Consider the following 24472-nt stretch of genomic DNA (forward strand, 5'->3'; position numbering starts at 1 on the left):
TCCACCCTGCAGGAAACGGTCCACCTGTGCCCTGCCTTGCAGCCAGCCCTGATGTGTGTTGTCATTCATACCTACATGATGATGATCACAGCAAAATTTCAGCTCTCTTCTCTCCTCTCATCCTGTACTCCTCCGTAGGGCGGGGTGGGGGTGGGGGTGGGGGTGGGGGGGCGTCTGCAGCTACTTGACCAGCAAGAATCCCAAGCATGACATCTCTGGCCATTGAGTGGTGCTGAGTAGATAATCTCTGGTTGTTTAGTCTGGACTTTGGCATGTGTTACAGTGGGATGTTTAGTCAACAACAGTGTGCAGTCTGCAGCCACTTGACCAGCAAGAATCCCAAGCATGACATCTCTGGCCATTGAGTGGTGCTGAGTAGATAATCTCTGGTTGTTTAGTCTGGACTTTGGCATGTGTTACAGTGGGATGTTTAGTCAACAACAGTGTGCATATATTACGTAAATAAAGTAGTCAACTCTAATGTATGGCTCCATGTAGTATTTCATTGCACACATCTGTAGCCAAGTTCCTACAAGCTCAAACTGTGGTATGTTATGAAGTGCTACCCTAAAGTGAAGAGGTTTACACAGGTGGGAAAGTCATGGTGGCCTGCATCAGACGAGCAAGATGACTGATATATCCCCCCTCCCTTCCCCCCCCCCCTCCCCCCCCCCAGCTCTTGCGCGCGCGCGCTCGCACACACACACACACACACACACACACACACACACACACACACACACACACACACACAAGGTAAAGATTAGATGAAACGATAAACATGTAAATTACTCTGCTGAAGTATTCGTCTTGCACATATTAGAATGATGACAATAAAAGTAAATGAAATTAAAAGCAAGCTATGTGAACCAAATCAGGAGTTTCTTGTAAAAGACTAACTATAAAAGACTAACTAGAACTAGCTATCAAGACTGTATCTTAGAATATAAATGTACTGTTTTGCATAATTTGGATGCAAAGCAAGCTGTGAGAAGTGTAACTGAAAGATTGTGAGAAATATAATCTGTAAGCCCAAAATTGCCCAAACCTGTAAAATACAGTAAATAAAAATACTTGAAAGTCAAACAACAACAGCTGAGCTGAAACCATGTCTCTGACCTTTAATTTTTATTTCATAGTCCAGTGTATTTCATTCTTTTGTTTGAATGTTAAACTGCTTCTTTTGAGGCTTACTGCTTTTATGCAATGAAATACACCAGACTATGAAATAAAAATTATAGGTCAGAGAAGTGCATAAAATCAGTAAGCCTCAATGAAGCAGTTTAGCATTCAAACAAAACAATGAAATACACCGGACTATGAAATAAAAATTAAAGGTCAGAGACATGGTTTCAGCTCAGCTGTTGTTGTTTGACTTTCAAGTATTTTTATTTACTGTATGTACCAGGTGTCACTAAGCTAGATACAGGTTTAATATGAAAATTAGTTCTGAAATTTGTGTAATTAGCTGTTTAAGCAAACAATATTTTTAAACTTTCTGTGCTAAAATAATATTTCTGTAGCATCAAAAAAATGCTACTTACAGATTATCCTCTTTGCATAACAGGATAAAACAAAAAAAATGGTTTTCACTACTTGAGCATGCGAACTACCTATCAATATCTGTTACTAATATTGTTCCCCTTCTGCATATTACGTATTGTAAGTTCTGTACATGATTAGTTACATCTTTCTCAAAACTGTTAATCATGGAGAAATATATTTGGCCATATCATTTGCTGTTAGTAATTATTACAGTTTGTATGCCACACATACAGTAAATATATATCTTAACTCTTTCAGGAACATGTAGAAGCCATGAAACCTGGCAGTGTTATAGTGGACCTTGCTGCTGAAGCTGGTGGCAATGTTGAAACAACACATCCAGGGGAAGTTTACACATATAAGGATATAGTCCATGTGGGGCTTACTGATTTACCCAGCAGACTACCTACTCAAAGCTCAACACTTTACGCCAATAATGTTTCTAAGTTCCTACTCTCTATGGGCACAAAGGACAATTTTGATATAAACATGGAAGATGAAGTAGTTAGAGGAAGTGCAGTTTTGCATGAAGGGAAACTCCTTTGGCCGCCACCCCCTCCTCCTCAACAGCCAGCTGCCGCACCAGCTGCCAAAGCCAAAGCTGCTGTTCAGGAAGTTGCCAAGCCAGAGCCAAATTATTTTCTCAATACCTTCAAGGATGCAGCTATGTATACTGGAGGTAAGTCAACAATCATAACTGCAAGGTTACAAAATGTTTTAAGAATTCAATCCTCCTCCTCTGAAAAGCATTGGTCTTGGGGAAAGTTAAGGTAGCTCTTCATATTTAGTGGGTGAACATTCCTGCATGCAGGGTACTTAATGAGGTCAGTGTGTCAAAAGTGGCCCAAATACAGTTCTTTGTTTTGTACATATTCAGCTTTCATTTTGTATGAATCTGGCTAACTGACTGACATATGAGTGTGTATTCCTAAGTGTTGGTCTTAGAAGCATGACATTTGGATGGAACCTTTCCTACACAACCTAGGCATCTACTCAGAAAGGATTTTTCAAAATTCAAGCCCTTAAAGGTATTAAAATTTTGTTTTGGGCACTGATGTGGAATGCTGGCCATCCAACTGGTGTGTGTGTGTGTGTGTGTGTGTGTGTGTGTGTGTGTGTGTGTGTGCGTGCGTTTTTTTTTTCAGATGTCACTTCAAGGAATGAATGCGCACCGTTGGACTTGACAGAAAAAAAGTATATACAGTATTTAATAGAGACATAATTTCCACAAATATATTTTGGAAAATTAATCCACTGTAACTGGATGATGGTATCGAGCTGTTCCTGTATGTGAAAACTGCACAAGCATGTCATTAGACTGACAGTGAGCAAAGATAGTAAAGTGAAGCACAGGTATTCAGCTAATGGTGTAATATGTAGAGTACCAGTACATAGATATTACATACCAATTTTACATCTGTAAGATGCTCAAGTGATTGGTTGTAGGAGGGTGGCTGAATGAGGAAACACCTCAAAAGCCTTTTAGCCAATGTTTCTCCCCTATAAAAAAGACTTGTGTACTACGAAGGGTTGCCAGTTTGACTTGATGAGTATGATACATATAAAATGAAGATGATCAGTGCTTAACATTAAGTCAGTTAGTTGTTGCACATTTGAACTGTACAAAGGCAATGAAGGATAGTGGCAGTAGCTTTGTTTAAGAAACCTCTCCAGAGATGAGCCAAGTATTCACCTCGTGTGATTTAGAAAAGGGAAACGTAAAGGAGGGTGGCTTTAGGCCATTTGAACCCTACCTCTTGAGTCAAAAAATTTAAACGCTGCACTTCCTCAAAAGGTGATCTGAAACAAGTCATTTTCATTTTATTCTTGGAATGTATGATGGACTAAAATACAATTTTTGTTGCTGAACTCTGCTCATTTAACTAGACATTCTGGTACATTTCTTCAAACAAGAGCTTCTCGGCAATATTTTACAAGCTCTGACTGATGAAAAGTGAGTGAAATCATCATCATACCACCAAACTAGAATCTTTCTTGGATGTATCAGTCTATATGATAGGTGTCATCAGGTAGCAGCCATTCTGCAGAGAACCGGCAGTTCTTAAATCATATTTATAATATTTGTGAGGGTAGTAATGAGTTTATTTGGCCCTGATTTAGTTGTTACTGGATTAATATCTAGCAAGTGTATGACCCCTTCTGTAATAAATGTTACTGTAGTTATTTTGTGCCTTAATTCCAAACAGGGTAATAATTCATATAACATTGTTTGACGATAATACACTCATTATGACAGGTTGATGATCAGGTATTCACATAATTCATTGTTACCAATGAATGCTTCTGCATCTCTAAGTGTTTCAATTGCAGGCATCATATTGTTCAGTTTATACATTTTCTTCAGTCAACATTTCTGCACGGCTGAGTGAGATTTCACAATGGTTGATAAACTGAATTATGATTCAAGAGTGGATTCACCATTGTTGCTTCTTTTATGTGTTTGATCCAGGAAATGATGATGATGGTTTCTTTCTCTGTTTCTCTCACTGAAGAAGTCAAAGCCATGGAAATGACATTGTTGTCTTTCAGTGTCTTAATGTCGGTACTGAGCGAGGTGACGCAGTGGCTAGCATACTGGTCTTGCACTCAGGAGGATAATGGCTCAAAGCTGTGTCTGGCCATCCTGATTTAGGTTTTCTGTGATTTCCCTAAATCACTTCAGGCAAATTCTGGGTTGGTTCCTTTGAAATGGCACAGCTGACTCCCTACCACATCTGTCTCTAAACCACTGGGACTGATGACGTCACTGTTTGGTCCCCTCTCCCAACCAGCCAACCAACTAGCTGAATGTCAGTGCACTATCATTACCTCTGTTGTATTGTTTTTTGGTCTTGGGTATGTGTTGTCTTTGCTGGAGAATTTTTGTTGCCTTTAATCATTATTACATTGACCTTAAATAGGAAGAGCTATCCAGGTAAATCTAAAACCAGAGACACTACGATTCTACAAGCTTAAAAGAAATGATTTATTACTGCAGTCCCCTAATATTGCAAAATGCATAATAAACTTATAAACTTAATGCAAAGAATTTATCTTTGTGATCAGTACTGGATACTGTATAATTTTCTGTTAAGAGTTTGTGACAAAGATACAAAATCTTGAAATAAATACGTCTGGTGCAGACCACAACTACTGAGTGTAAGTAGTACAGCTTGTGATATGGTTCACCAACTCTCTCTCTCTCTCTCTCTCTCTCTCTCTCTCTCTCTCTCTCTCTCTCTCTCTCTCTCTCTCGCGTGGCTGGGTGTCGACATACACTGTTGCTATACTGGCTGAAAAATGGGGAGTGGAAGTCAAACACGGACTACTTAAAATGATATAGCCGACAGGTGCACATTTTTGTTTCACAGTTGTTTACTCTCACAGTTCACAACCCCCCATATACACATTTAATATGACCACTGCACTATTGTTTAACTTTAGATAAGCCTCATTAATAGTTCGCAGGCAAACATCCACATACTGCTACAATAGTTTACTATTGAACATCTATGAGCAGTAAAAACCTAACCACACAGTTCTTGAAGAATAACAAGATACTTATGGAACAGACACTGTCATTTTTTAACACATGGCCTAATTGTGTTACACTTATTTCACCAATGAATTGTTGTTGATCTAACCAATACAGGTTTCTCGTCTGAAACTCAGCCGTGGACTGACTGTCTTGGGACTAAAATTTGGGCCCTTGTATATCCTCACAATAATAGGTACTGAAACTACACATTGTTTGAAGTTAAATTTACAGAAATTACAATTAAAATGTAACTCACTGAAATAACTGAATACATAAAAAAAACTCGTTATTGTTAACAGTTTCTGCTACTACAAGAATTAGGCCAAATTCTTTGTTTAAATCATGAAATTAAGAAATATCATTATGCAAACAATACTTTTGACAAAATTTTTAATTAATTTGGAATTAATTAAGGGCTGGTTTTGCTAACATGTTTTCGAATAGAGTCAAATAAGTACTTTAAGAATGCTATTATTTTTCCTCCAAATGTTTATAATTAGTACAGAATTTATATTTGTTTATACATCAACAATAGAATTTAAGTTATGAATCAGTTACTGATTTCACCCTATAACAAAAGATACTAACTAGGAATAGTCAAAATAAATTAGGAAATTAATTACATACATAAAACTAAAAACATAATTAGATCTGGTGTTATATTATTTAAATCTGAAGGTCAACCTTTCTCTTTTATGAAAATTCAGATTATATTCATGTATGTTAATGGTAATTAGTCAAAAATGAAAAAATGAATTTTAAGGAGGCAGATGGCAAAACGAAGAGGAAAATTAAAAATATCCCAGCTTGCTTCGTCAAGCTCTAAGTTCAGGTGGACCATTATGAGGACAGCTTCCCTTAACCACTATCACTGAAGTCAATAAACACCAGTGAATGCCCCAGAGTCTGAGATACTGAGGCTCATAGCTGGAGGTTGGTGGCTCATTGTGGCTCTGGAGGCATGATGTTCCAACGGCTGGAATTTGGTGAGAACTCGATTCTCTGTGGGAGGACAGCTGTCTAAGTGCTGCGTGGACAGATGAATTTGGCACGGCCTATTTTCTGGCATATGACATGGTGGAAGAAGTAGTGCTTTGTTCGCTGTGCTTCCTAGTGATGAGACGGGTGCCACTGTAGTGGAACTGTGTGCTGTTCATTGCAGAGGCAGCCTTCAGAGTTACCCACAAAAACAACCTGGTGTTGTTTTCATCTGGGAATTTTTGTGTGTAGTTCCTGAAGATGTGTTGCCTGCAGGCCAGCACTTAAGTGACATGTTGTGCATGCCTTTTACATTGGTGAACTATATGTCCCAATTCAGCACAACCAATTTTCTGCCTGTGAAACATTCTGTGTTTGTAAATGAAACCAATTGTTATCATTCCAAGAACTCTGCAAGACAAACTGTAAGTTTCCAGTGAACAAACTGTATCCAGCACAGTTGATATTTCTAGTATTAGTCAAATTTCTTAAAATTTGCTTCTTAGCTTTTCATTTAATGTGTACTCTGTATATTTCCACAAATAATTCTTACCACATGTTCATCATTCAAATTTGTGTGTTGTTTCCTACTGTGAAAGTATATTCTTGTTCATCTTCCACCAATTGGAAGTTTTACTGCAATTGATTGCTAGACCAACAGTTTTAGCTCATGGCAACTTTGAAATGTACTTCTATTTTTCATGACAGCACTTATAAGTAAAACCACTGCCTCATCTTATAATTTGTAGTATACAATGAAACAGACATCTTGTGTCATGTAGAGTTTGTTATTATAAAACAATATATTATTGTATGATGTGATAAAGTAGGTTTAGTTTGTGAAGCACGGACCACTGCATGTAAACTGTACCTTCTGTCATTAGTATTCTTGATTTGTAAGTTAAGAATAATCATCGGTAAGTGGTTTACGTTGTGGCTTCAAAATAGTACTCCTGCAACTTGAATCATTAGGAAACATAATTATATATATCTGTTTGAGGCTGTCATATATGTAGTCAGTCATAACTAATGGTCTAAATGTTCTACTTGTTTTCTAGGCCTCAGTGGCATAATGGGCCTGGGAATGATCTCACCTAATCCAGCATTTACTACCATGATGACAACATTTGGCCTTGCTGGTATTGTGGGTTACCACACAGTGTGGGGAGTAACACCTGCTCTTCATTCACCGCTCATGTCTGTCACCAATGCCATCTCTGGCATCACAGCTGTGGGAGGTTTGCTGCTTATGGGCGGTGGGGTTATGCCACAGAACACTGTGCAGGTGAGAACTTTTGTTGATTACTAGTGAGGAAGTGATAAAAATGAAAATTAGTGTAGTTTGAATAAAAATATCTGTAATCACTGACGCATATAGGAGTGTAAAAATTCCCTTTTGAAACTGGTAGGCTATCTGGAAATCACTGGGTAGTTGATGAGTGGATTAGGAATCCATGTTGGGAGATAAATTGTTTCCATGCTATAGGAATTAAAACTATGTTTTACAAGGTGTGTCCAGAAAGTAAATGCCATTTCCTTCTACCAACACTGCAGCACTAGTATCACAGTTCTGCACACTCACACTTACCTCTGCGGTTCATAGTTTTTCCACTGATACCATGACAGCTAGATTGTGTTGTGTTTTAATTTTCAGTGATTGTTCAGAATGTTTAGCACAATATCTGAGCCCGGTGATTGTGAAATGCATTTCATAATATGGTTTTGAATACAAAGATGTTAAGCCCACAGAAATTCATCATCAGTTTGTAGAGATTTATGGTGAACAACAATCAGTGGAATGGAGGCATTAATGATCCCCCAAAAAACAAAAGCTCAAAACAATGTTGTCACCTCAGAAAATCATGTGCACTGTGTTCTGGGACAGACAGGGCATTCTGTTTGTTGAGATGCTTCTGAGAGGTGAAACAGTCAGTGCGGTCTGATACTGTGAAACACTGAGAGAACTTTGCACCTCCCCATTCTGCTAGTGTCAGTCAAAACCTTATTCAGCAATTTGGTTGGGAGCAGTTCAATCACCCACTGTACAACCCTGATCTCGTACCTCTGACTACCACTTGTTCTTGAACTTGAAGCGTGATTTTGGAGCAAGGTGTTTTGACTGTGATTGACACAAAAAAGGTGTTCAACAGTGGCTGTCATGACTGGCAACATGTTTCTATGGAGAGGGTGTAGAAAAGTTGGTTTCCTGCTATAACAAATGTCTGAACAAAGGTGGCAACTATGTAGAAAAATAGTTTAGGATATGCTCTTTCTTGAAAAAATACATTTTGGTCTGAAAATATGTTTTTATGAGTTTATTACAAAAACTGTACTTAGTTTTTATAAGTACCTCATAAATTTGTCTGCATCTGCTGGATGATGTAGTCTGACATAATTAATTACAAAATTTACAAGCAACTAATTAATTTGGAAAGAATGTCCAGTGCTGAGGTGTACTCAGATTGTACAAGATTATACATTTCTTGTCTTTTTCTTCACTGCTGTTGTGCATCCTATTTCGCAGTAGCTGCAGTGTTCAATACTGGGTAATGTTATCACATAAGTTTTCTGGGTATGAGTGTAGTAGTTACATTAGAATGTAATATGTGTAATATTGTTGTGCTGAGCAATGGAAAACACAGGATGGAATAAGTGGTAATTATCAGCCTAACATTTTTACTGTAGTATTGAAATAATATAAGGGAATACATATTTACTTCGCAAATTACAGTGGTGAAATATTCTTAGCTTGTCAGTTGAGTAACAACATTATCTTGAAGCAACATTTTGGTTCTGCCTGAAAATAAGTAGCAAACCTGTCATAGCATTGCTTCAAAAAGTGCCTCAAAAAGACACTGCTGCTCAGATGATGAGATGAGTTTTCAACATGAAAATGGTTTTCTCTGGACAGAAGTTTATATGGTGACCGTTACCTATCTAGTGTCATCTAAGCAGATGAGTTTTTAAGGGGATTTTCCATAAAAATTTGCTGAGTTTGGACAAATCCTTTTTCAAGCTAGAGTTCACATGCACATGCACATGTGTGTGCACCAGTATGGGTGAAGTGTGCTGCCTAAGTACAGTGTGATGAGACTGCAGTTCTGCAGCTTGACTGGGGATGGGTGGTTGTATCAGGTGTACTGGGCAAGGTGTGAATGGAGGCAGAGAGTGGGAGGAAGGGTTGGAAAAGCATTGCTGATAGCCACAAGCGAGACATCAGGAGCACAGGATAGAAATCAGGAGGGAGAGGCAGAAAGTGCATGGGATAAGAATGGAAGGCAGCAGCAGCAGTAGTGAGTCAGTGCAGTAAATGGGTGATGATGATGATAATGATGATGATAATGATGGGGGTAGTGGATTGGGAGGAGGTGACAAACAGAGGAAGGGAAGACTGCCTGTTTGAACTCCTTTCCAGGACACTATCCATTCCATTCAACTGCTCCTCTAAGTTCCTTGCCACATCTGACACTATTACAATGTCAATGGACATTTTATTTCTTCTCCTTGAATTGTAATTCCCTTCCCAAATTTCTCTTTGGTTTTCTTCACACTTGTTCGGTATACAGATTGAATAACATAGCGATAAACTACAGCCCTGTCTCACTCCCTTCTTATTAACAGCTTTCCTTTCATGTCCTTTAACTTACAATGATATCTGGTTTCTGTACAATTGTAGATAACCTTTCACACCCCATATTTTATGCCTGCAGTCTTCAGATTTCAAAGAGTAAATTACTGTCAACACTGTCAAAAGTTTTTTCTAAATCTAAAAAATGTTATGATTGTAGGTTAGTCTGTCGTCATTCTATCTCCTAAGCTAATTTATACAGTCAGTGTTGCCTCAAGTGCCCCTACACTTCACCAGGACTAAAACTAATATTCTTCAAAGTTAGCTACTACCAGTTTTTACAAACTAATGTAAATAAGTCATGTTTGTATTCTAAAGCATATAAGTAGAAGAAAGCAAATATGCCATGCAGTGTTGTCTGTAACACCTTAAATATAAACAATTAAATGAGCAAAGACAGTTATTGATGAGCAACTGAGTTAGAGATGCCTGCTGTGTTGGAGAGAAAGTGTTCCTGTTACCCTGATGAATGAAACAGTTTGGCATGTTTTCTGACTGAGATATTCTTGGACTTTATATACTGCTGTCCTGCCTGACAAGTGAGAGCAAGATAGACAAAATGTGACAGAACTGTAGATGACAGGGGCACAGTCAGCTGTTGTAGATTGTTACAAATTGTTGCAGTTGACTGACAGGCTGCAGTGCACCAAACTGCTTGTCAATGCTTCTCTGGATAATAACAACTGGTAACAAGTTATGTAACTCAGAATCACCAACCTAGTAGTGGTACAGATACCACTGCTTTGGACATCTCCCTCTGATCATCAATTTTACAGTGCAAAGAGACGTGCATAGGTGCAGGAACATTGTCATTAAACGTTTAAACTATGGGAAAAAATTCTGGGATCGTGACTTCTGGTGCACATTGACAAATAGCGAGGGCAGGGTACAACTGTATTGAAAACAATGTGATATGATGGCTCCTGCTTTCCTTTTAGGGCACCATTCAAGTAGAAGAAATCATCACTTCCATCCAAGTGCATATAATTTATCATGAAACCGATAGCTCTTTTTTCCACAAACTACAATTACTTGGAAGTATGATGATAGCCTTGTAAACCAAAAACCAATTAATGCAGCAAATTAACCCTGTAGAACATGAGCAATATAGTGCTTTTAATTTATTATAACATTATTTCCATTAATAATCCCAGTCTATGAATTAATCAGTAGCAAAGAATGGTTCTGAAATACCACAGATGTAATGCTGTATGAAAGCAAATGTCATTTGGCCTGTGTTAACTGGAATTTAGTTCACATTCAATGTAGTAGCCCACTCGCTAAGAAGCAAAGAAGGTTCTATTATTTTTATTAATTATTATTGTAGCTTTTACCACCAGCACTGGTAAGACATACAACTATAATTAACACAAAATAAGCTGAACAGATTCTGCATTAAATAAAGGGCGTCACTGTCAATAATACACATTTTTTCAACTTACATGTGTATTGCACATAATTGATTTTAACCATTACATAAGAGAGTTATGTCACATCTACTAAAAAGAGGTAAGAAATTTTCACTAAGTCCCTCTGATGTAAACTAGAAACATAACTTCACTCAAGTGGTGCATTACAACTACACTGCCTAACTAGCATTGCTATTTTCTTCAAATGTGACTTCCATAACTCTTGACAACTGATTAGACAAGTTGACATCAACCTCTGTTACTAATTGCTACACCAATGTGTTCAATCCCAGTTTTGTAGTTGCATTGAAGATTAACAAGCCACAAAATGTAGCATCCAGTATTGTGCACTGTGTTTTCACTAACATATAATTATAAATAATATACACTTCTTGTGGGTGTTACATTGTGAGAGCACCTCACACACACTATTTTGGATGATCCAGAAAAGTGTCTTTCCATTCACTATCTATAATAATAATAATGATAATAATAATAAAAACCACCTTCACATTAATTTCCTCTTAAGTTGTACTTCACCAGTCCTTGTGCTAAAAATCAACTTAGAGAAACAATTTACAGCAGTTGTTCTTGTCTCTTCTACCGATATTACTCAAATAGAGTATGTTGCACAAATACATAGTCTCATTATTATCCAAAAATTCATCTCACACACTTTACAAACATATCGTACAAGTTCTTAGATTATCCATATTATTACATGAACCATAGTTACTTTACAAATGCATAAATACATTAAATACAATTATATTAAATTGGCAGCCCTTACATTTTTGCAAGAAGCTGTTGCAGTGTCGGATGGTATTGCGAAAGGCTTGTTGCTACTCATCGTAAGTTAGCGATAAACAGAGTAGTGGTTACATGATTTGTCTGCCAGATGATGCCATCAGCTGATAAGGAATTATGTGACTTTTAAGACACCTTGGTTTCTTGTGCAATGCACAAATGCTACAGTAGTATAGTTCGGTATTTTAGGGTAGATGTCTTTGCAATACATTAACACTTTGCTGCCTGCATGTCTTGTACAAATTTATTCACGTGGTGCCGGCAGCTCTAATTCAGATTACTTGCCTTGTCGCTGGCCTCTTGTCACCTTTCTGTTGATGACAAGCTTCAGACACATTGACTTTTGTGCAGTTCAATTTTCCGAAAATCCTTTATTTTGCCATATCATTCCACAAACTCAAATTTTCTTTTCAAGTAACTTCTCTGCAAGTTCTACACTGCTACAATAATTATCCAAGCAGAGGTGATGCCACTTTCCATCCTCGAAGGTGTCAATAGTTCCATCACTGTTTTTGCTAAAGGCTGTCCAGCACTGGAATATATCTCAAATGAGGAAATGTATCCTGTATGCAAATCACACAGCATCCAAATTAGTATGCCGTATTTTGTAATTTTCGACGGTTTGTAAACTTTAAAATTTAACCGTCCACGCCACAGTCTCATTCCTTCATCAGTTGAGATGTTTTGACTTAGATTAAATGTTTCTTTACACTTTTCGGAAAAATAATCAATTACAAATTGCACTGTGACAAGCCGGTCTGCATTATCCGGTTTATTGTTGCTGTCGGAAAAATGTAAAAATGATAATATTTGTCTGAATCAGTTACGGGACATCGTTTTGTGAAATATCAGTGTGTTTATCAACAGATTCGTTGACCAATAATCATTGATCCTTGCTTTTTTACAATTCTCATAAGGATAGCAAGCCCAAATCATTTTCTAAGTTCGGGTCCTGTAACGTCGACAAATTTGGTATTTTTTAAATCCAGTTTCCTTCTATAGCAATTTTGACTGTAGTACTTGTTGGTTTCATTGCTGATACATTCAAATAGATGATTCCCAGTATATAATCCTATGATATCCTTGACACACTGTGTATCTTTGGGAAATACATTTGGACCTGGGGATCCTTCAAATTTATTATTGGTTCTCGGTAGATCAAAGTCTGACCACTGTGTTCTGTCTTCTTCATCTGATTCAGCCAAATTATTTGGCAACCGTAGTGTTCGCCAAATTCTTCTTGGATTTAATTTCACTATCTTCCTACGATTCTGCTTCACTTTCATTTTTTTGATATACAATGTCTTCTTCCCAACCAGCCATGTCGTCCAGAACGTCAGACAAGAAGTCCACGCATTCATCATAAATAATCTTATTGTCTCTTTCATCTGCCACGATGAAATGGCACAAGTACTTATAAAAACAAAAAAACTTGTTGAAATCTGTAACTTATTGTTACCTAAACACAGAACACCAACAGAATGCAAAAGATACTAAATTGCTGTCACTGGCCACTGCACGATACTACGCTCACGACACCACTGTGGTGTCGCCGGCCACTGAGCAATACTGTTGAGATGATACCACTGTGGTGTCACTGGCTGTTGAACGCTATTTCGCATACGACACCACTGTGGTGTCGCCAGGTGGCATAGTTTTAAGAGGTAACCTGTACCTTCTGCAAGATATTGCAACACTCCATCTCTCCTGATACTCCACATGCATGAGAGTGCTCTTTGTGTGTGTGTGTGTGTGTGTGTGTGTGTGTGTGTGTGTGTGTGTGCGCGTGTGTGTGAGTGGGGGGGGGGGGCAAGTGTGTGCATGTGCATGCACCAATATTTACTGGACTCGGAACTATTTTAGTAGATCTGAGACACCATAAAGCAAAAAGTGTGCTTGTTGGATTCAGTTATAAGTATGTAAGTCCATGAGTTGTGAACAACAGTTAAGGAATTGTGCTTTAGGATGACTCCCCAATGCCTTATACATCTCTAAGCTATGTCAATGCTGCCTTCAGACATACAAATACATCTTGCAGATAGAGTGGAGCCCAAGCCATCAAAATAGATTTAAGATATCCAGAGAGATGACGCTTAATTTCTTGCCATATTTTAAATAGTATCTGTTATAACATGCCCAACAATTTTAATTTTTTTCCCTCCCCACTATCATTCATTATCGTCTCTCATTAAACCATTTCAGTAAGTGTATGTTATCAATGCATTTGTTTAATGAGTTATCTGAAACAAAATTTCAGGCATAAAGTAAAGTATGTAAAATTAGTAAGTAAATGTGAGATAGTTATTAAAATTGTTGTTACTGTTGATCTTACTTTCTAGACTTTGGCAGCAGCTGCAGCATTTGTTTCCTTCATTAATGTTTATGGTGGCTTCCTGGTAACTAAGAGGATGCTGGATATGTTTAAGAGGTGTGTATCACTTATTGAGAGCTGTGAAATGTAAGTAAATATAATTAGAAAATTCCATAAATCAAAAAGATAGATTCACAAGGAAGAAGAACCAGTTGTCAAGGCCAACAATAGGAGAAATAAGTATGAAGTTGTGAGTTTTTGAAACCTCTGTTCTTTCTTCACCAGCTTTGGAGAAGAAGAGATAGTAAGGAGATCACCAAGACCATCAAAGTATAAGGCAGACATTGTGGTTGACATTCCAATACTTATGTAGCCCCCTTCTGGACGCTTAGTATCAATTAAAGTTTTCCTGCTTTCCATTGACTAATTTAGTTATTTCTGTAACATTTTGTTGAATTTTGTTTCCTTTACGATAATTTTAATTTCTATTTTTCCTTCATTTTCAGTTATTTTAAACTCAGATCTTCTATTCTAGCTTTTTAAGTTTTCATTTATAGAATTTCTTTTGATGCACACTTACATTTTGTTGTAGTTACATAATTTCTTTAGTCCTGTTGTGTATCTTCCTTTACCCTGGTTCTTTGTTAATTTTTCTGTTCAACCCCTGTATAGTATAATTATCTCCCAAACTGCTCTGCTTTGCTAGATGAAAGAACCTCTGACTGTTACAAATATAGTTTCATTGTCCTTTGGTTAGCAGAAACAGGTAACAACTCATTTCACACTACTTCCTGCATATGTGCTTCTTCCCATGCATTCCACATCATGGGCACAGTAAATTTAACTTCTCACATTGAATATGGATACTTGTGCATGTACATTACACTGTGGTTAACCCAATGAAAGTTGAATGTTTGGGTTTCGCGGCCATTTCAACATGCTTACTTTGTTATACATAGTTCTAATGGTTCAAATGGCTCTGAGCACTATGGGACTCAACTGCTGAGGTCATTAGTCCCCTAGAACTTAGAACTAGTTAAACCTAACTAACCTAAGGACATCACAAACATCCATGCCCGAGGCAGGATTCGAACCTGCGACCGTAGCGGTCTTGCGGTTCCAGACTGCAGCGCCTTTAACCGCACGGCCACATCGGCCGGCATACATAGTTCTACATTAGCATACTGTTTACGTGTTCACATTGCATTTCATACAAATACATGTCCAAATGGAATCCATCAATTCCAAAATAGCATGATCATTGTTTCAGCATTACAATTGCCTAAGCATCAGTTTTTGTCAACTAATGATCCTAACTCTACATCCTCAACCACAAGATGCTAAGATGTTGTGTCCTCACACATCCACTTCACGCTGAGCTGTTACACAGTCTGATACTATACCTTTGTGTTTTAAATATAAAATAAAGAAAAATTGTATTATTAGCTTCAGTTTTATTTCAAATTGTTGCTACTCATGTTGGCTTCCCTAAATGATTGTATTGTATGTCATCCATTATTTGTGTGACTATTGGGACTAATGACCTCAGCAGTTGAGTCCCATAGTGCTCAGAGCCATTTGTGTGACTATTGTAATGTTATTGCTGTTGGTCATACTCTTCTAACATTTCATTTTGTTGTGCTTGTAAACTGGTAACAGCTGTACTGTTCTACAATCTAATAGTACACCATTAAGTAAAAAAAAAAAAAAAAAAAAAAAATACAAAAATCCCTTCTATTGTATAATTGTTCCTTTTCAATTCAAGTTATTGCCAATAACCAAGGCTCACCTAAATGATTCTGTTATATGTCATCTATGATATTTTCATCTGTTCTAATATGACTACATTTGTGATACTTATGTAATGCTTAATTTAGTGATTGATGTAAACTTATTCTTTGACAACTTGTACATCAGTTTCATGTTTATATTGTACCACTGCAGTTATTGGTTGCAAATATGTCTTCCGTTTTCATTATTGACTAATGGCTACCTCTGTAACATTGTTCATGATGCTTCCTAATAACATGCATTTCATGCTGTCATATTGAGTTTCTCCTCTATAAAAGTAGCATAAATGTATCTTTGTCATGGTGTTCACAAGGTTCTGACAACTAATGGCCTTAATTTGCTTATTTGATAACTTAAAAGTCTCTGGACCGAAGACCGCAACAACAACAACAATCTTCACATTCATTTTGGCACTGGTTCCTTTCGAACAGACAGTGGCACTGTCAAATATGCCTACATGAGATGAGATCTGTCTTATATTCAGTCTGTGTGTTCACTTTCATGCACTGTGTACTAAAGTTTAGTTTAAATTTAATTGCAATACTACTTGAAATTGATGTATATTGAATACTAAGATGCATACTCACATTATTATGCATATATTTGCTATCATTAATTTCCTTGTACAGTTTATTCTACAGCCTCAGTCTTTAATAAAAAAAAATTGTGCAATCAAGATCTTTTAATGTTTCAAAGTTGTGTCATTAAAGGATTTGGCATATAATTGGTTTTTTATTTTACAGTCCACAGAAGGGTTTAGCTAAATCAGTTTCCAGTCACACACAATGATTATTAAGTTTATCAAATCAATGTAATTCTTCAAATTACTTTTTATGCAGTGTTTATGCAGGCACTCATCATGAGAAAAGTTTTTTTTTCTTTTTTAGGTATATTCAAACACCTCACCTGCCACCCTTCAATACAAAATCCTCCACTATTGATCTGTTTAGTTACCTGCCTCTGGACAGGTCAACCGTATCTTGGCAGTTATAGAGTACTTGTTCATTTGTTCAAGATATTAAAACAAATGCTGGTAGTAAAAAATATGCATTGCAATGTGTGTATGTTGCTGAATGGTGAACAACAGGGTAATAGTAATAGTAGTAGAATTAGTAGTGGTAATAGTATATTCTGACCTTATTTTAAGTTGGTTGAGTTAAATGTGAATCAATCACATACCTGTTAATATGTCTAATTTTCATTTTTATCAACAATGCAAGTACTGGGCTTTCTACTTCCAGAATCTGTATGGCAGCATTGTCACACACTCCTATCTTCATTATTACTGAGAGATGTCACTACATTGAAAATGCGTTTGTGCACGGTATAGGAATGATAATGTGTTCTTCTCAGATGAACAGCACATGTAAGCACCTGCTTACAGTCAGGTTGCTGTTTGCATGATTCTAATTTCTTCATTACAATACTCAGTTGATTTTCAGTCTAATAATGTAAGTCATGGCACATTTTCATCCTCCTTTCCAATGCACTCTCTCTCTCTCTCTGTCTCTCTCCATCCTCTCTCTGTTATTCTTTCCTTCTTCTTGTTTGACTTGCCTACTGTTCTATAAATTCTATAAAACTTTATTCTCATTTGTGGCCTGTTTCTTGTTTTTCAATATTTATTTGTTCCAGTTTGCTTTCACATCATATTGTGGGATTTGCACAGTATTGTGCACCTACTTAGCTGGGCGGTAACATGCTCGCTTCCCATGCAAGTGTGCCCAGGTTCGATTCCCAGCCAGGTTGGAGATTTTCTCCATTTGGGGACTGGGTATTGTGCTGTCCTCATCATTTCATCCTCATCACTGGCGTGGAAAACACCCAGTGTGGTGTTGACTGAAATAAGACTTGCATTGGGTGGCCGAATTTCCCCGGATGGGGCCTTCTGGCCAATGATGCCATATGCTCATTTCATTTCATTTTTGCTTAATATGACTGACGGAAAACCTGAGAATAGTGTTTGCAACAGATCCATTGGAAATGGCTGAAAAGTCACATCACATCCATTGATTTTGCAGATCTCATTTTATACCTATTGCTGAACACAAATTATTGATAAGGTATAAATTTTCTGGCAATTCTGAAGTCACAATAAGTGTGTTGAAGTAGTAGAAATAACAATGTTACTCTTTATGATGTTGGAAAGTAAATAGATCACTGTTTCATATTAATGCGAGTGTTGTCATTTTATAATTCATTTGTCGCATCTGTATAGGCCGAGTGATCCTCCAGAATACAATTACCTGTATGCCATCCCCGGAGCATCATTCCTTGGCTTGTATGCTTTGGGTGCTGCGCAAGGTTACCCAGAGGTTCACCAAATGGCGTACCTACTTTCATCACTGTGCTGTGTTGGAGCCTTGGCTGGTCTCAGTTCTCAGACTACATCTCGTGTTGGCAATAACCTTGGAATTGTAAGTATTTACATAGGCCTCAGTAAATTATCCAGATTATGTATTACTACCTCCCCTCCTACAAACACAAACACAAACACACACACACACACACACACACACACACACACACACACACACACACACACACACACACACACATATATATATATATATAATGGAAGGAAACATTCCACGTGGGAAAAATTATATATAAAAACAAAGATGAGGTGACTTACCGAACAAAAGCGCTGGCAGGTCGATAGACACACAAACAAACACAAACATACACACAAAATTCAAGCTTTCGCAACAAACTGTTGCCTCATCAGGAAAGAGGGAAGGAGAGGGGAAGACGAAAGGAAGTGGGTTTTAAAGAAGAGGGTAAGGAGTCATTCCAATCCCGGGAGCGGAAAGACTTACCTTAGGGGGAAAAAAGGACAGGTATACACCGCACACACGCACATATCCATCCACACATACAGACGCAAGCAGACATATTTAAATGGTCTTTAAATATGTCTGCTTGTGTCTGTATGTGTGGATGGATATGTGCGTGTGTGCGAGTGTATACCTGTCCTTTTTTCCCCCTAAGGTAAGTCTTTCCGCTCCCGGGATTGGAATGACTCCTTACCCTCTCCTTTAAAACCCACTTCCTTTCGTCTTCCCCTCTCCTTCCCTCTTTCCTGATGAGGCAACAGTTTGTTGCGAAAGCTTGAATTTTGTGTGTATGTTTGTGCTTGTTTGTGTGTCTATCGACCTGCCAGCGCTTTTGTTCGGTAAGTCACCTCATCTTTGTTTTTATATATATATATATATATATATATCATTGATATACCTTTTATCCTTGTATTGCATTAGCCATATCATATATGTCATTGATATACCTTTTATTCTTGTGTTGTATTAGGCATATACATATAGGCAATGCCCATCGCTTTTCTCTGATGGCATGGAGAGTAAGGGATTGTTTCTTGGTCTGATTTGCTGCTTAATCTTGTGATAGAGTGTGGGTGATTGTGTTGCTGGTACAAAGTCTATCAGTAGTGTTAGAGCTTCATTGCATAAGGTATAATCTTGGGTCCAATGTTTACAATCACATTTCACATTCAGCTGTACAAAATGGTCTGTGACTAATCTAGTTGTCAGAAGGACACCCGAAAATGACAGCCTATGCAGTCAGTCAAAACTGGCCTTTTGCCTAAGATTATTCTGTGACATGTCACACACAATGAACCAGGAATGGTGTTATGTTTGATTTGCAAGTCAGTTGTGGTGCTGCGTAAGATCTCAAGTAATTGTGTTTCCAGTAGATGTGGCTTGGCCATCTCATCACAGTCAATATCCACAGAGAGATTCAGGAGGCAATAATGTTGTCTGCACCATGATCATGTCTTATGTCAGTCAAAAATTGTGCAACATAATCAAGATGGTCATCTTTTGAAGCGTTACAGATGGAGTCTGGTCACAGTGTGGGTGTGGTAGTGTCATAGCCTGAGAAAGACTGTCTACAACCTCCCTCCCCCCCCCCCCCCCCTCGCCCCCCGAGGCTCACAGTTCTTTCATGAGCTCGTGCGTGGCACACACAGGCTCCTGAGCTATTGCAGCCCATTCTTCTTTCCCTGTCTGCATTTTCTTCATGCTGTCCTCCTTCCCAATCCTCAGTCTTTCCCTGTTGCAGCCTTCTTCCCCTCTCTGTGTCCTGATTTGTATCGACCTGCTATCCACCTGGTTCCCTATATTGCTTGCAATTTTGTTCCTTCTGCCGGTTCTTTCATGCTTTTTGGTGTTTAGGTCCCCAGTTGAGGTTTGACCTCCACTTCTAAATTTCCTGTTTTTAATGTGAGCCATTTGGGGAAGAACTCCCTCCCTTCCATCTTGCTAGGTCACCAGAACTTGTAGCCAGTCTGGGTGGTGGGGCTGTTATGTACCCATCTGGCTGAGCCCCTTGATGACATAGGGATCACACTACTGATACCTGAACTGTTCCCTCCCCATATATGCCAAGGAGTGGTTGCTTCTTGGAGCATTGGAACTCCCAGCAATGGCAGCCGTGCCAGGTGCCCTTGCTGTGGCTGGGTGGTGCCCATGGGGCGAGCCCCTGATTAGAGTGGGCAGTATCAGAGCAGATGCTTGGCACATAAAGCTTATCAAGCTGCAAAAATCTGGCTGTTCTCAAATGGCTGTCTCTTTGAATGGTGAAGGATAATTGCATGCTGCTTTGTATGATCTGTCAGCCTTCCCTTCCCTGGCTACACCATGGGAGAAGGGTCAGGCTTGCCATCTTGGGATGAAACACTTTCCCTTCTACTTTGTCTGTACTTGGACAGATGGGGACACATTCACCACCACAAACACATTGTTTTTTGTTGAGAATATCAAGGACAAGTTTGGTGAAGTGGAGTCTCTTAGTAAGATGCAGTCACGCACCCTGTTGATCGAAACTTCATCTGCCACCCAATGTGCAGCTCTTTGTGCTTGTGATCGTCTTGGCAATGTCCCAGCGTCTATTACTCCTCACCAATCTTTGAATATGGTCCTGGGAGTGATTTTTCATAGGGACCTCATCCTGCAAACTGATGAGGAACTCCAGGCTAATCTGGAGTGACGCAGCATTCGTTATGTTTGACATGTGCAGAAGGATCGCAAAGACAACTGCACCAATACTGGCACCTTCATTCTGGCTTTTGAGGGTGCTACCCTCCTGGAGAAGGTCAAGGTTATGTGCTACAGATGTGCGTGAAGCTGTATGTCCCACCAGCCATGAGGTGCTTTCGATGCTTGTGTTTTGGGCACATGTCTTCCCCTGTACTGTGGACCCTCTCTGTGGTGACTACGGACACCCTCTCCATGATGGAAGCCCCTGTGCTCAACCACTTGAGTGTATCATTTGTCATGACCACCACTTCCCTTGCTCACTGGATTGCCCAGATAGAAGAGAGAGAGAAGAAGATTCAAGACTGGATTGTCTCGCCAAAAGTGTGAGAAACTCCATCCAGTGTCACTATCTTCAACTTTTGCCTCTGTTACATCTTTTCCCCCTCCTGCCTCTTCCTTACTCCAGCCCCCTCCCCATCCCCCTTCCCCTCCCTGTCCCCTGCAGTTCCCATGACCTCCTGTCTAGGAGCTGCTCCGCCTCCCTAGCCCAAGAAGTGCCCCCCTTCTTTGACACCTGCTGGTGATGGGGGTATCCCCCCTGGATCCCTCTCACCGGTGTCTTTCAGGCTGGAAGCCTCCTACCACAACTCACCCATGAGACGCCCTACTCATGTGTCCGAGGGTCGCCTTCTCTCTTTCGGTTCCAGATCTTGCAGACATCTGTACTCCCTCTGTGCCCTGCCCTCCTCCATCTCCAAAAGAGAAGAAGAAGAAACATAAGTCCCAAGACAAGCCCCCACCCCCAGACACCCTGGAGGTGCCATCTGCCCCCCTTGCAATGAGAGTTTTAAATCTTATTTATGAATGAATGTCACCCCATCCTTGTCAGTGACAACCATTGACCAAGTGACATGACCTCCTCCTGGCTCTGACAGGCTTTTACTAACCATCGACACCTTTTAGTGGTCTTCTTTGATCTGCAAAGGCATACGACATGGCTTGGTGCCATCACATTTCAGTTACCCTCCATGACTGGGGCTTCTGTGGCCCCCTTCCGATTTTTATCCGCGAGTTTTTATCTCACCAGCTCTTCCGGGTTTGAGTTGGCACTTCACTCAGTGCCCTCGGATTCAGGAGAATGGTACCCTAAGGTTTCTGTACTGAGTGTCACATTCTTCCTCCTAGCCATCAATGGGCTTGTAACCGCTGTTGGGCTCATGGTTACCCCGATGTTGTACATTGAAGATTTTTGCATCTGGTGCAGCTCCCACTTGGTAGCATCTGCTGAGTGCTGCCTCCGAGGTGCCATCCGACTGACCTGTGCGTGGGCCATCTCCCATGGCTTCCAGTTTTCTCACTCCAAAACACAGGTTATGCATTTTTGTCTTTGACCCATAGTACACCCCGAACCTGAACTTTATTTACGCAGCCAACTTCTCAATGTTGTAGCACAGTCATGTTTCTTGGATCTTATTTTTGATGAAAAGCTAACATGGCTGCCCCACATGTATGACACATTCTCACACACCAAGGGATCACCAATTTAGTATTGGAGGGCAGTGTGGAGGGTAAAAATCATAGAGGGAGACCAAGAGATGAATACAGTAAGCAGATTCAGAGGGAAGTTGGTTACGGGTAGGTACTTGGAGACGAAGCAGCTTGCACAGGATAGAGTAGCATGGAGAGCTGCATCAGTCCAGTCTCTGGACTGAAGACCACAACCACAACAAAGACTTCATGCATGCAGAAACTTAATTCTCCCTGCCTCCTGGTCCAAACATCTTAGGTTGCAGACCATACCACTCTTCTCCATCTTTACTGTGCTCTGATCTTGTCCAGACTAGATTATGGTAGTCAGGTTTATGGCTCAGCGGCTCCTTACACTTTGCAACTACTTGACCTTGTTCACCATTGTGGGGTGTCTGGCTGTTGGTCCCTTTTGCACTAGTCCCATTGATGGTCTTCTCACAGAAGCGGGGATTCCCCCTCTACAAATACAATGGAGCCAACACCTGGTTTCTTACACAATCGCCAATTGCCAGTTCCCCGACCATTCTGTGTACCCTGTTGTCTTTGCAAACAAGGGATGTCTCCCTCCTGGCAAACAGCCCATGGATGGGAGGATTGCATGTGGGCATGTGTCTCACTTCCCCTCTGCCAGGATATCAATCTCCACTCACTGGAATGCACCCCGTGTATTTCCTCCTGTAGCCTTGGATGGTGTCTGGACAACAGATTAGGACCGACCTATTCCAAGGTCCTAAGCTCTCTGTCACCCCTATGGTTTCCTGCCATCTTGTACCTGGCATCCTTGCACAGTTCTATGGTGCAACCATCTTCTACACTGATGGTTCTAAGACAATCTATAAAGTGGGATACACTTTCACGTCCCCTACTGGCTTAGAACACCATTTATTTCCAGGATCATGAAGAGTGTTCAAAGCAGAGCTTCTAGCCATTCACAGAGCCCTCCATTTTGTTTCTCAGACATCACTCGACGGTGCTTTAATTTGTCAGCCTCAATGAGCAGCCTGCAGGCTATTAACCAATACTACTCTCATCACCCTTTGGTCTCTGCAATCCATGACCTTCTCCCTGCCCCTGGCCATGCCACCTGGTCAGTTGTCTTTTTCTGGGTCCCAAATCATGTGGGTGTCCCAGGGAATGAACTGGCTGACCATTTGGCTAGACAAGCAGATACTTACCCCCCATTCCCTTTCATGATTCCAGCTGTGGATGTGCGGATGTACATCAAATCTCTCTTTGCCCAAATGTGAAATGACATCTGTTGCACTACTGCTCATAGTAATAAATTCTACACAATTAAATGCCATCTACACATTGGTCATACCAGGCTCACCCATTGTTTCCTCCTGCGTAACAAACTACCCCCACAATATGATTGTGGAGCCAGACTGACAGTACCCCACATATTGGTGGAATGTCCCCTTTTTTTAGCCCTTCATGCTAAGTATAGTCTTCCCGATTCCTTATTTTAATATTAGCAGACAATTCACAGATGGTTGAACTGGTCCTCAGTTTGCTCCATGAAAGTGGTTTTTGTTTCCAGATATAAGGCTTTGCTTTACTCCTGGAGCAGAGGCAGGGTGGTTGTGTTTGGAACCTCTCTTCATGTCTTCTTGGTCTGGGACCCCATGACCACTCCCCCATGTTAAGACCACCATTTTTCCCCAGTCACCCATTATGCCTTTTACTGCATGTGTTTTAACTTCATTATTTTATAATTTGACTACCCTGACTACTCTGTCTTCTGGGAGTTACTTTGGAATCGCAGGGCTGATGACATTGCCATTTCATCCCATAAACTCTCTCAGTTAATCAGTCAATCAATGTGGTCAAATGCTTACTATATGTGTGGACTCCTTACAAGGTCTTGCTTGCTGGATGTGTGCTGCCCACTGGAACATTTATTAATGGGACCTATATGGCAACTGCGTGAGGTAAGTGCCA

At 39.7% G+C, this 24472-nt stretch overlaps 1 protein-coding gene across 2 annotated transcripts in view; it reads left to right on the plus strand.

The window, feature by feature from the left end:
* LOC124588991 (NAD(P) transhydrogenase, mitochondrial-like) overlaps positions 1-24472 on the plus strand; it is a 232158-nt gene that overhangs the window by 170787 nt on the left and 36899 nt on the right. For both annotated transcript variants that reach the window (XM_047131514.1, XM_047131516.1), the window contains exons 8-11: positions 1804-2224; positions 7120-7346; positions 14245-14333; positions 18226-18424. In XM_047131514.1, coding sequence (XP_046987470.1) covers positions 1804-2224; positions 7120-7346; positions 14245-14333; positions 18226-18424 — 936 coding nt within the window. The remainder of the gene's footprint in view (positions 1-1803; positions 2225-7119; positions 7347-14244; positions 14334-18225; positions 18425-24472) is intronic.

This window comes from Schistocerca americana, chromosome 2 (genome assembly GCF_021461395.2).
Source record: "Schistocerca americana isolate TAMUIC-IGC-003095 chromosome 2, iqSchAmer2.1, whole genome shotgun sequence".
NCBI lineage: Eukaryota > Metazoa > Arthropoda > Insecta > Orthoptera > Acrididae > Schistocerca > Schistocerca americana.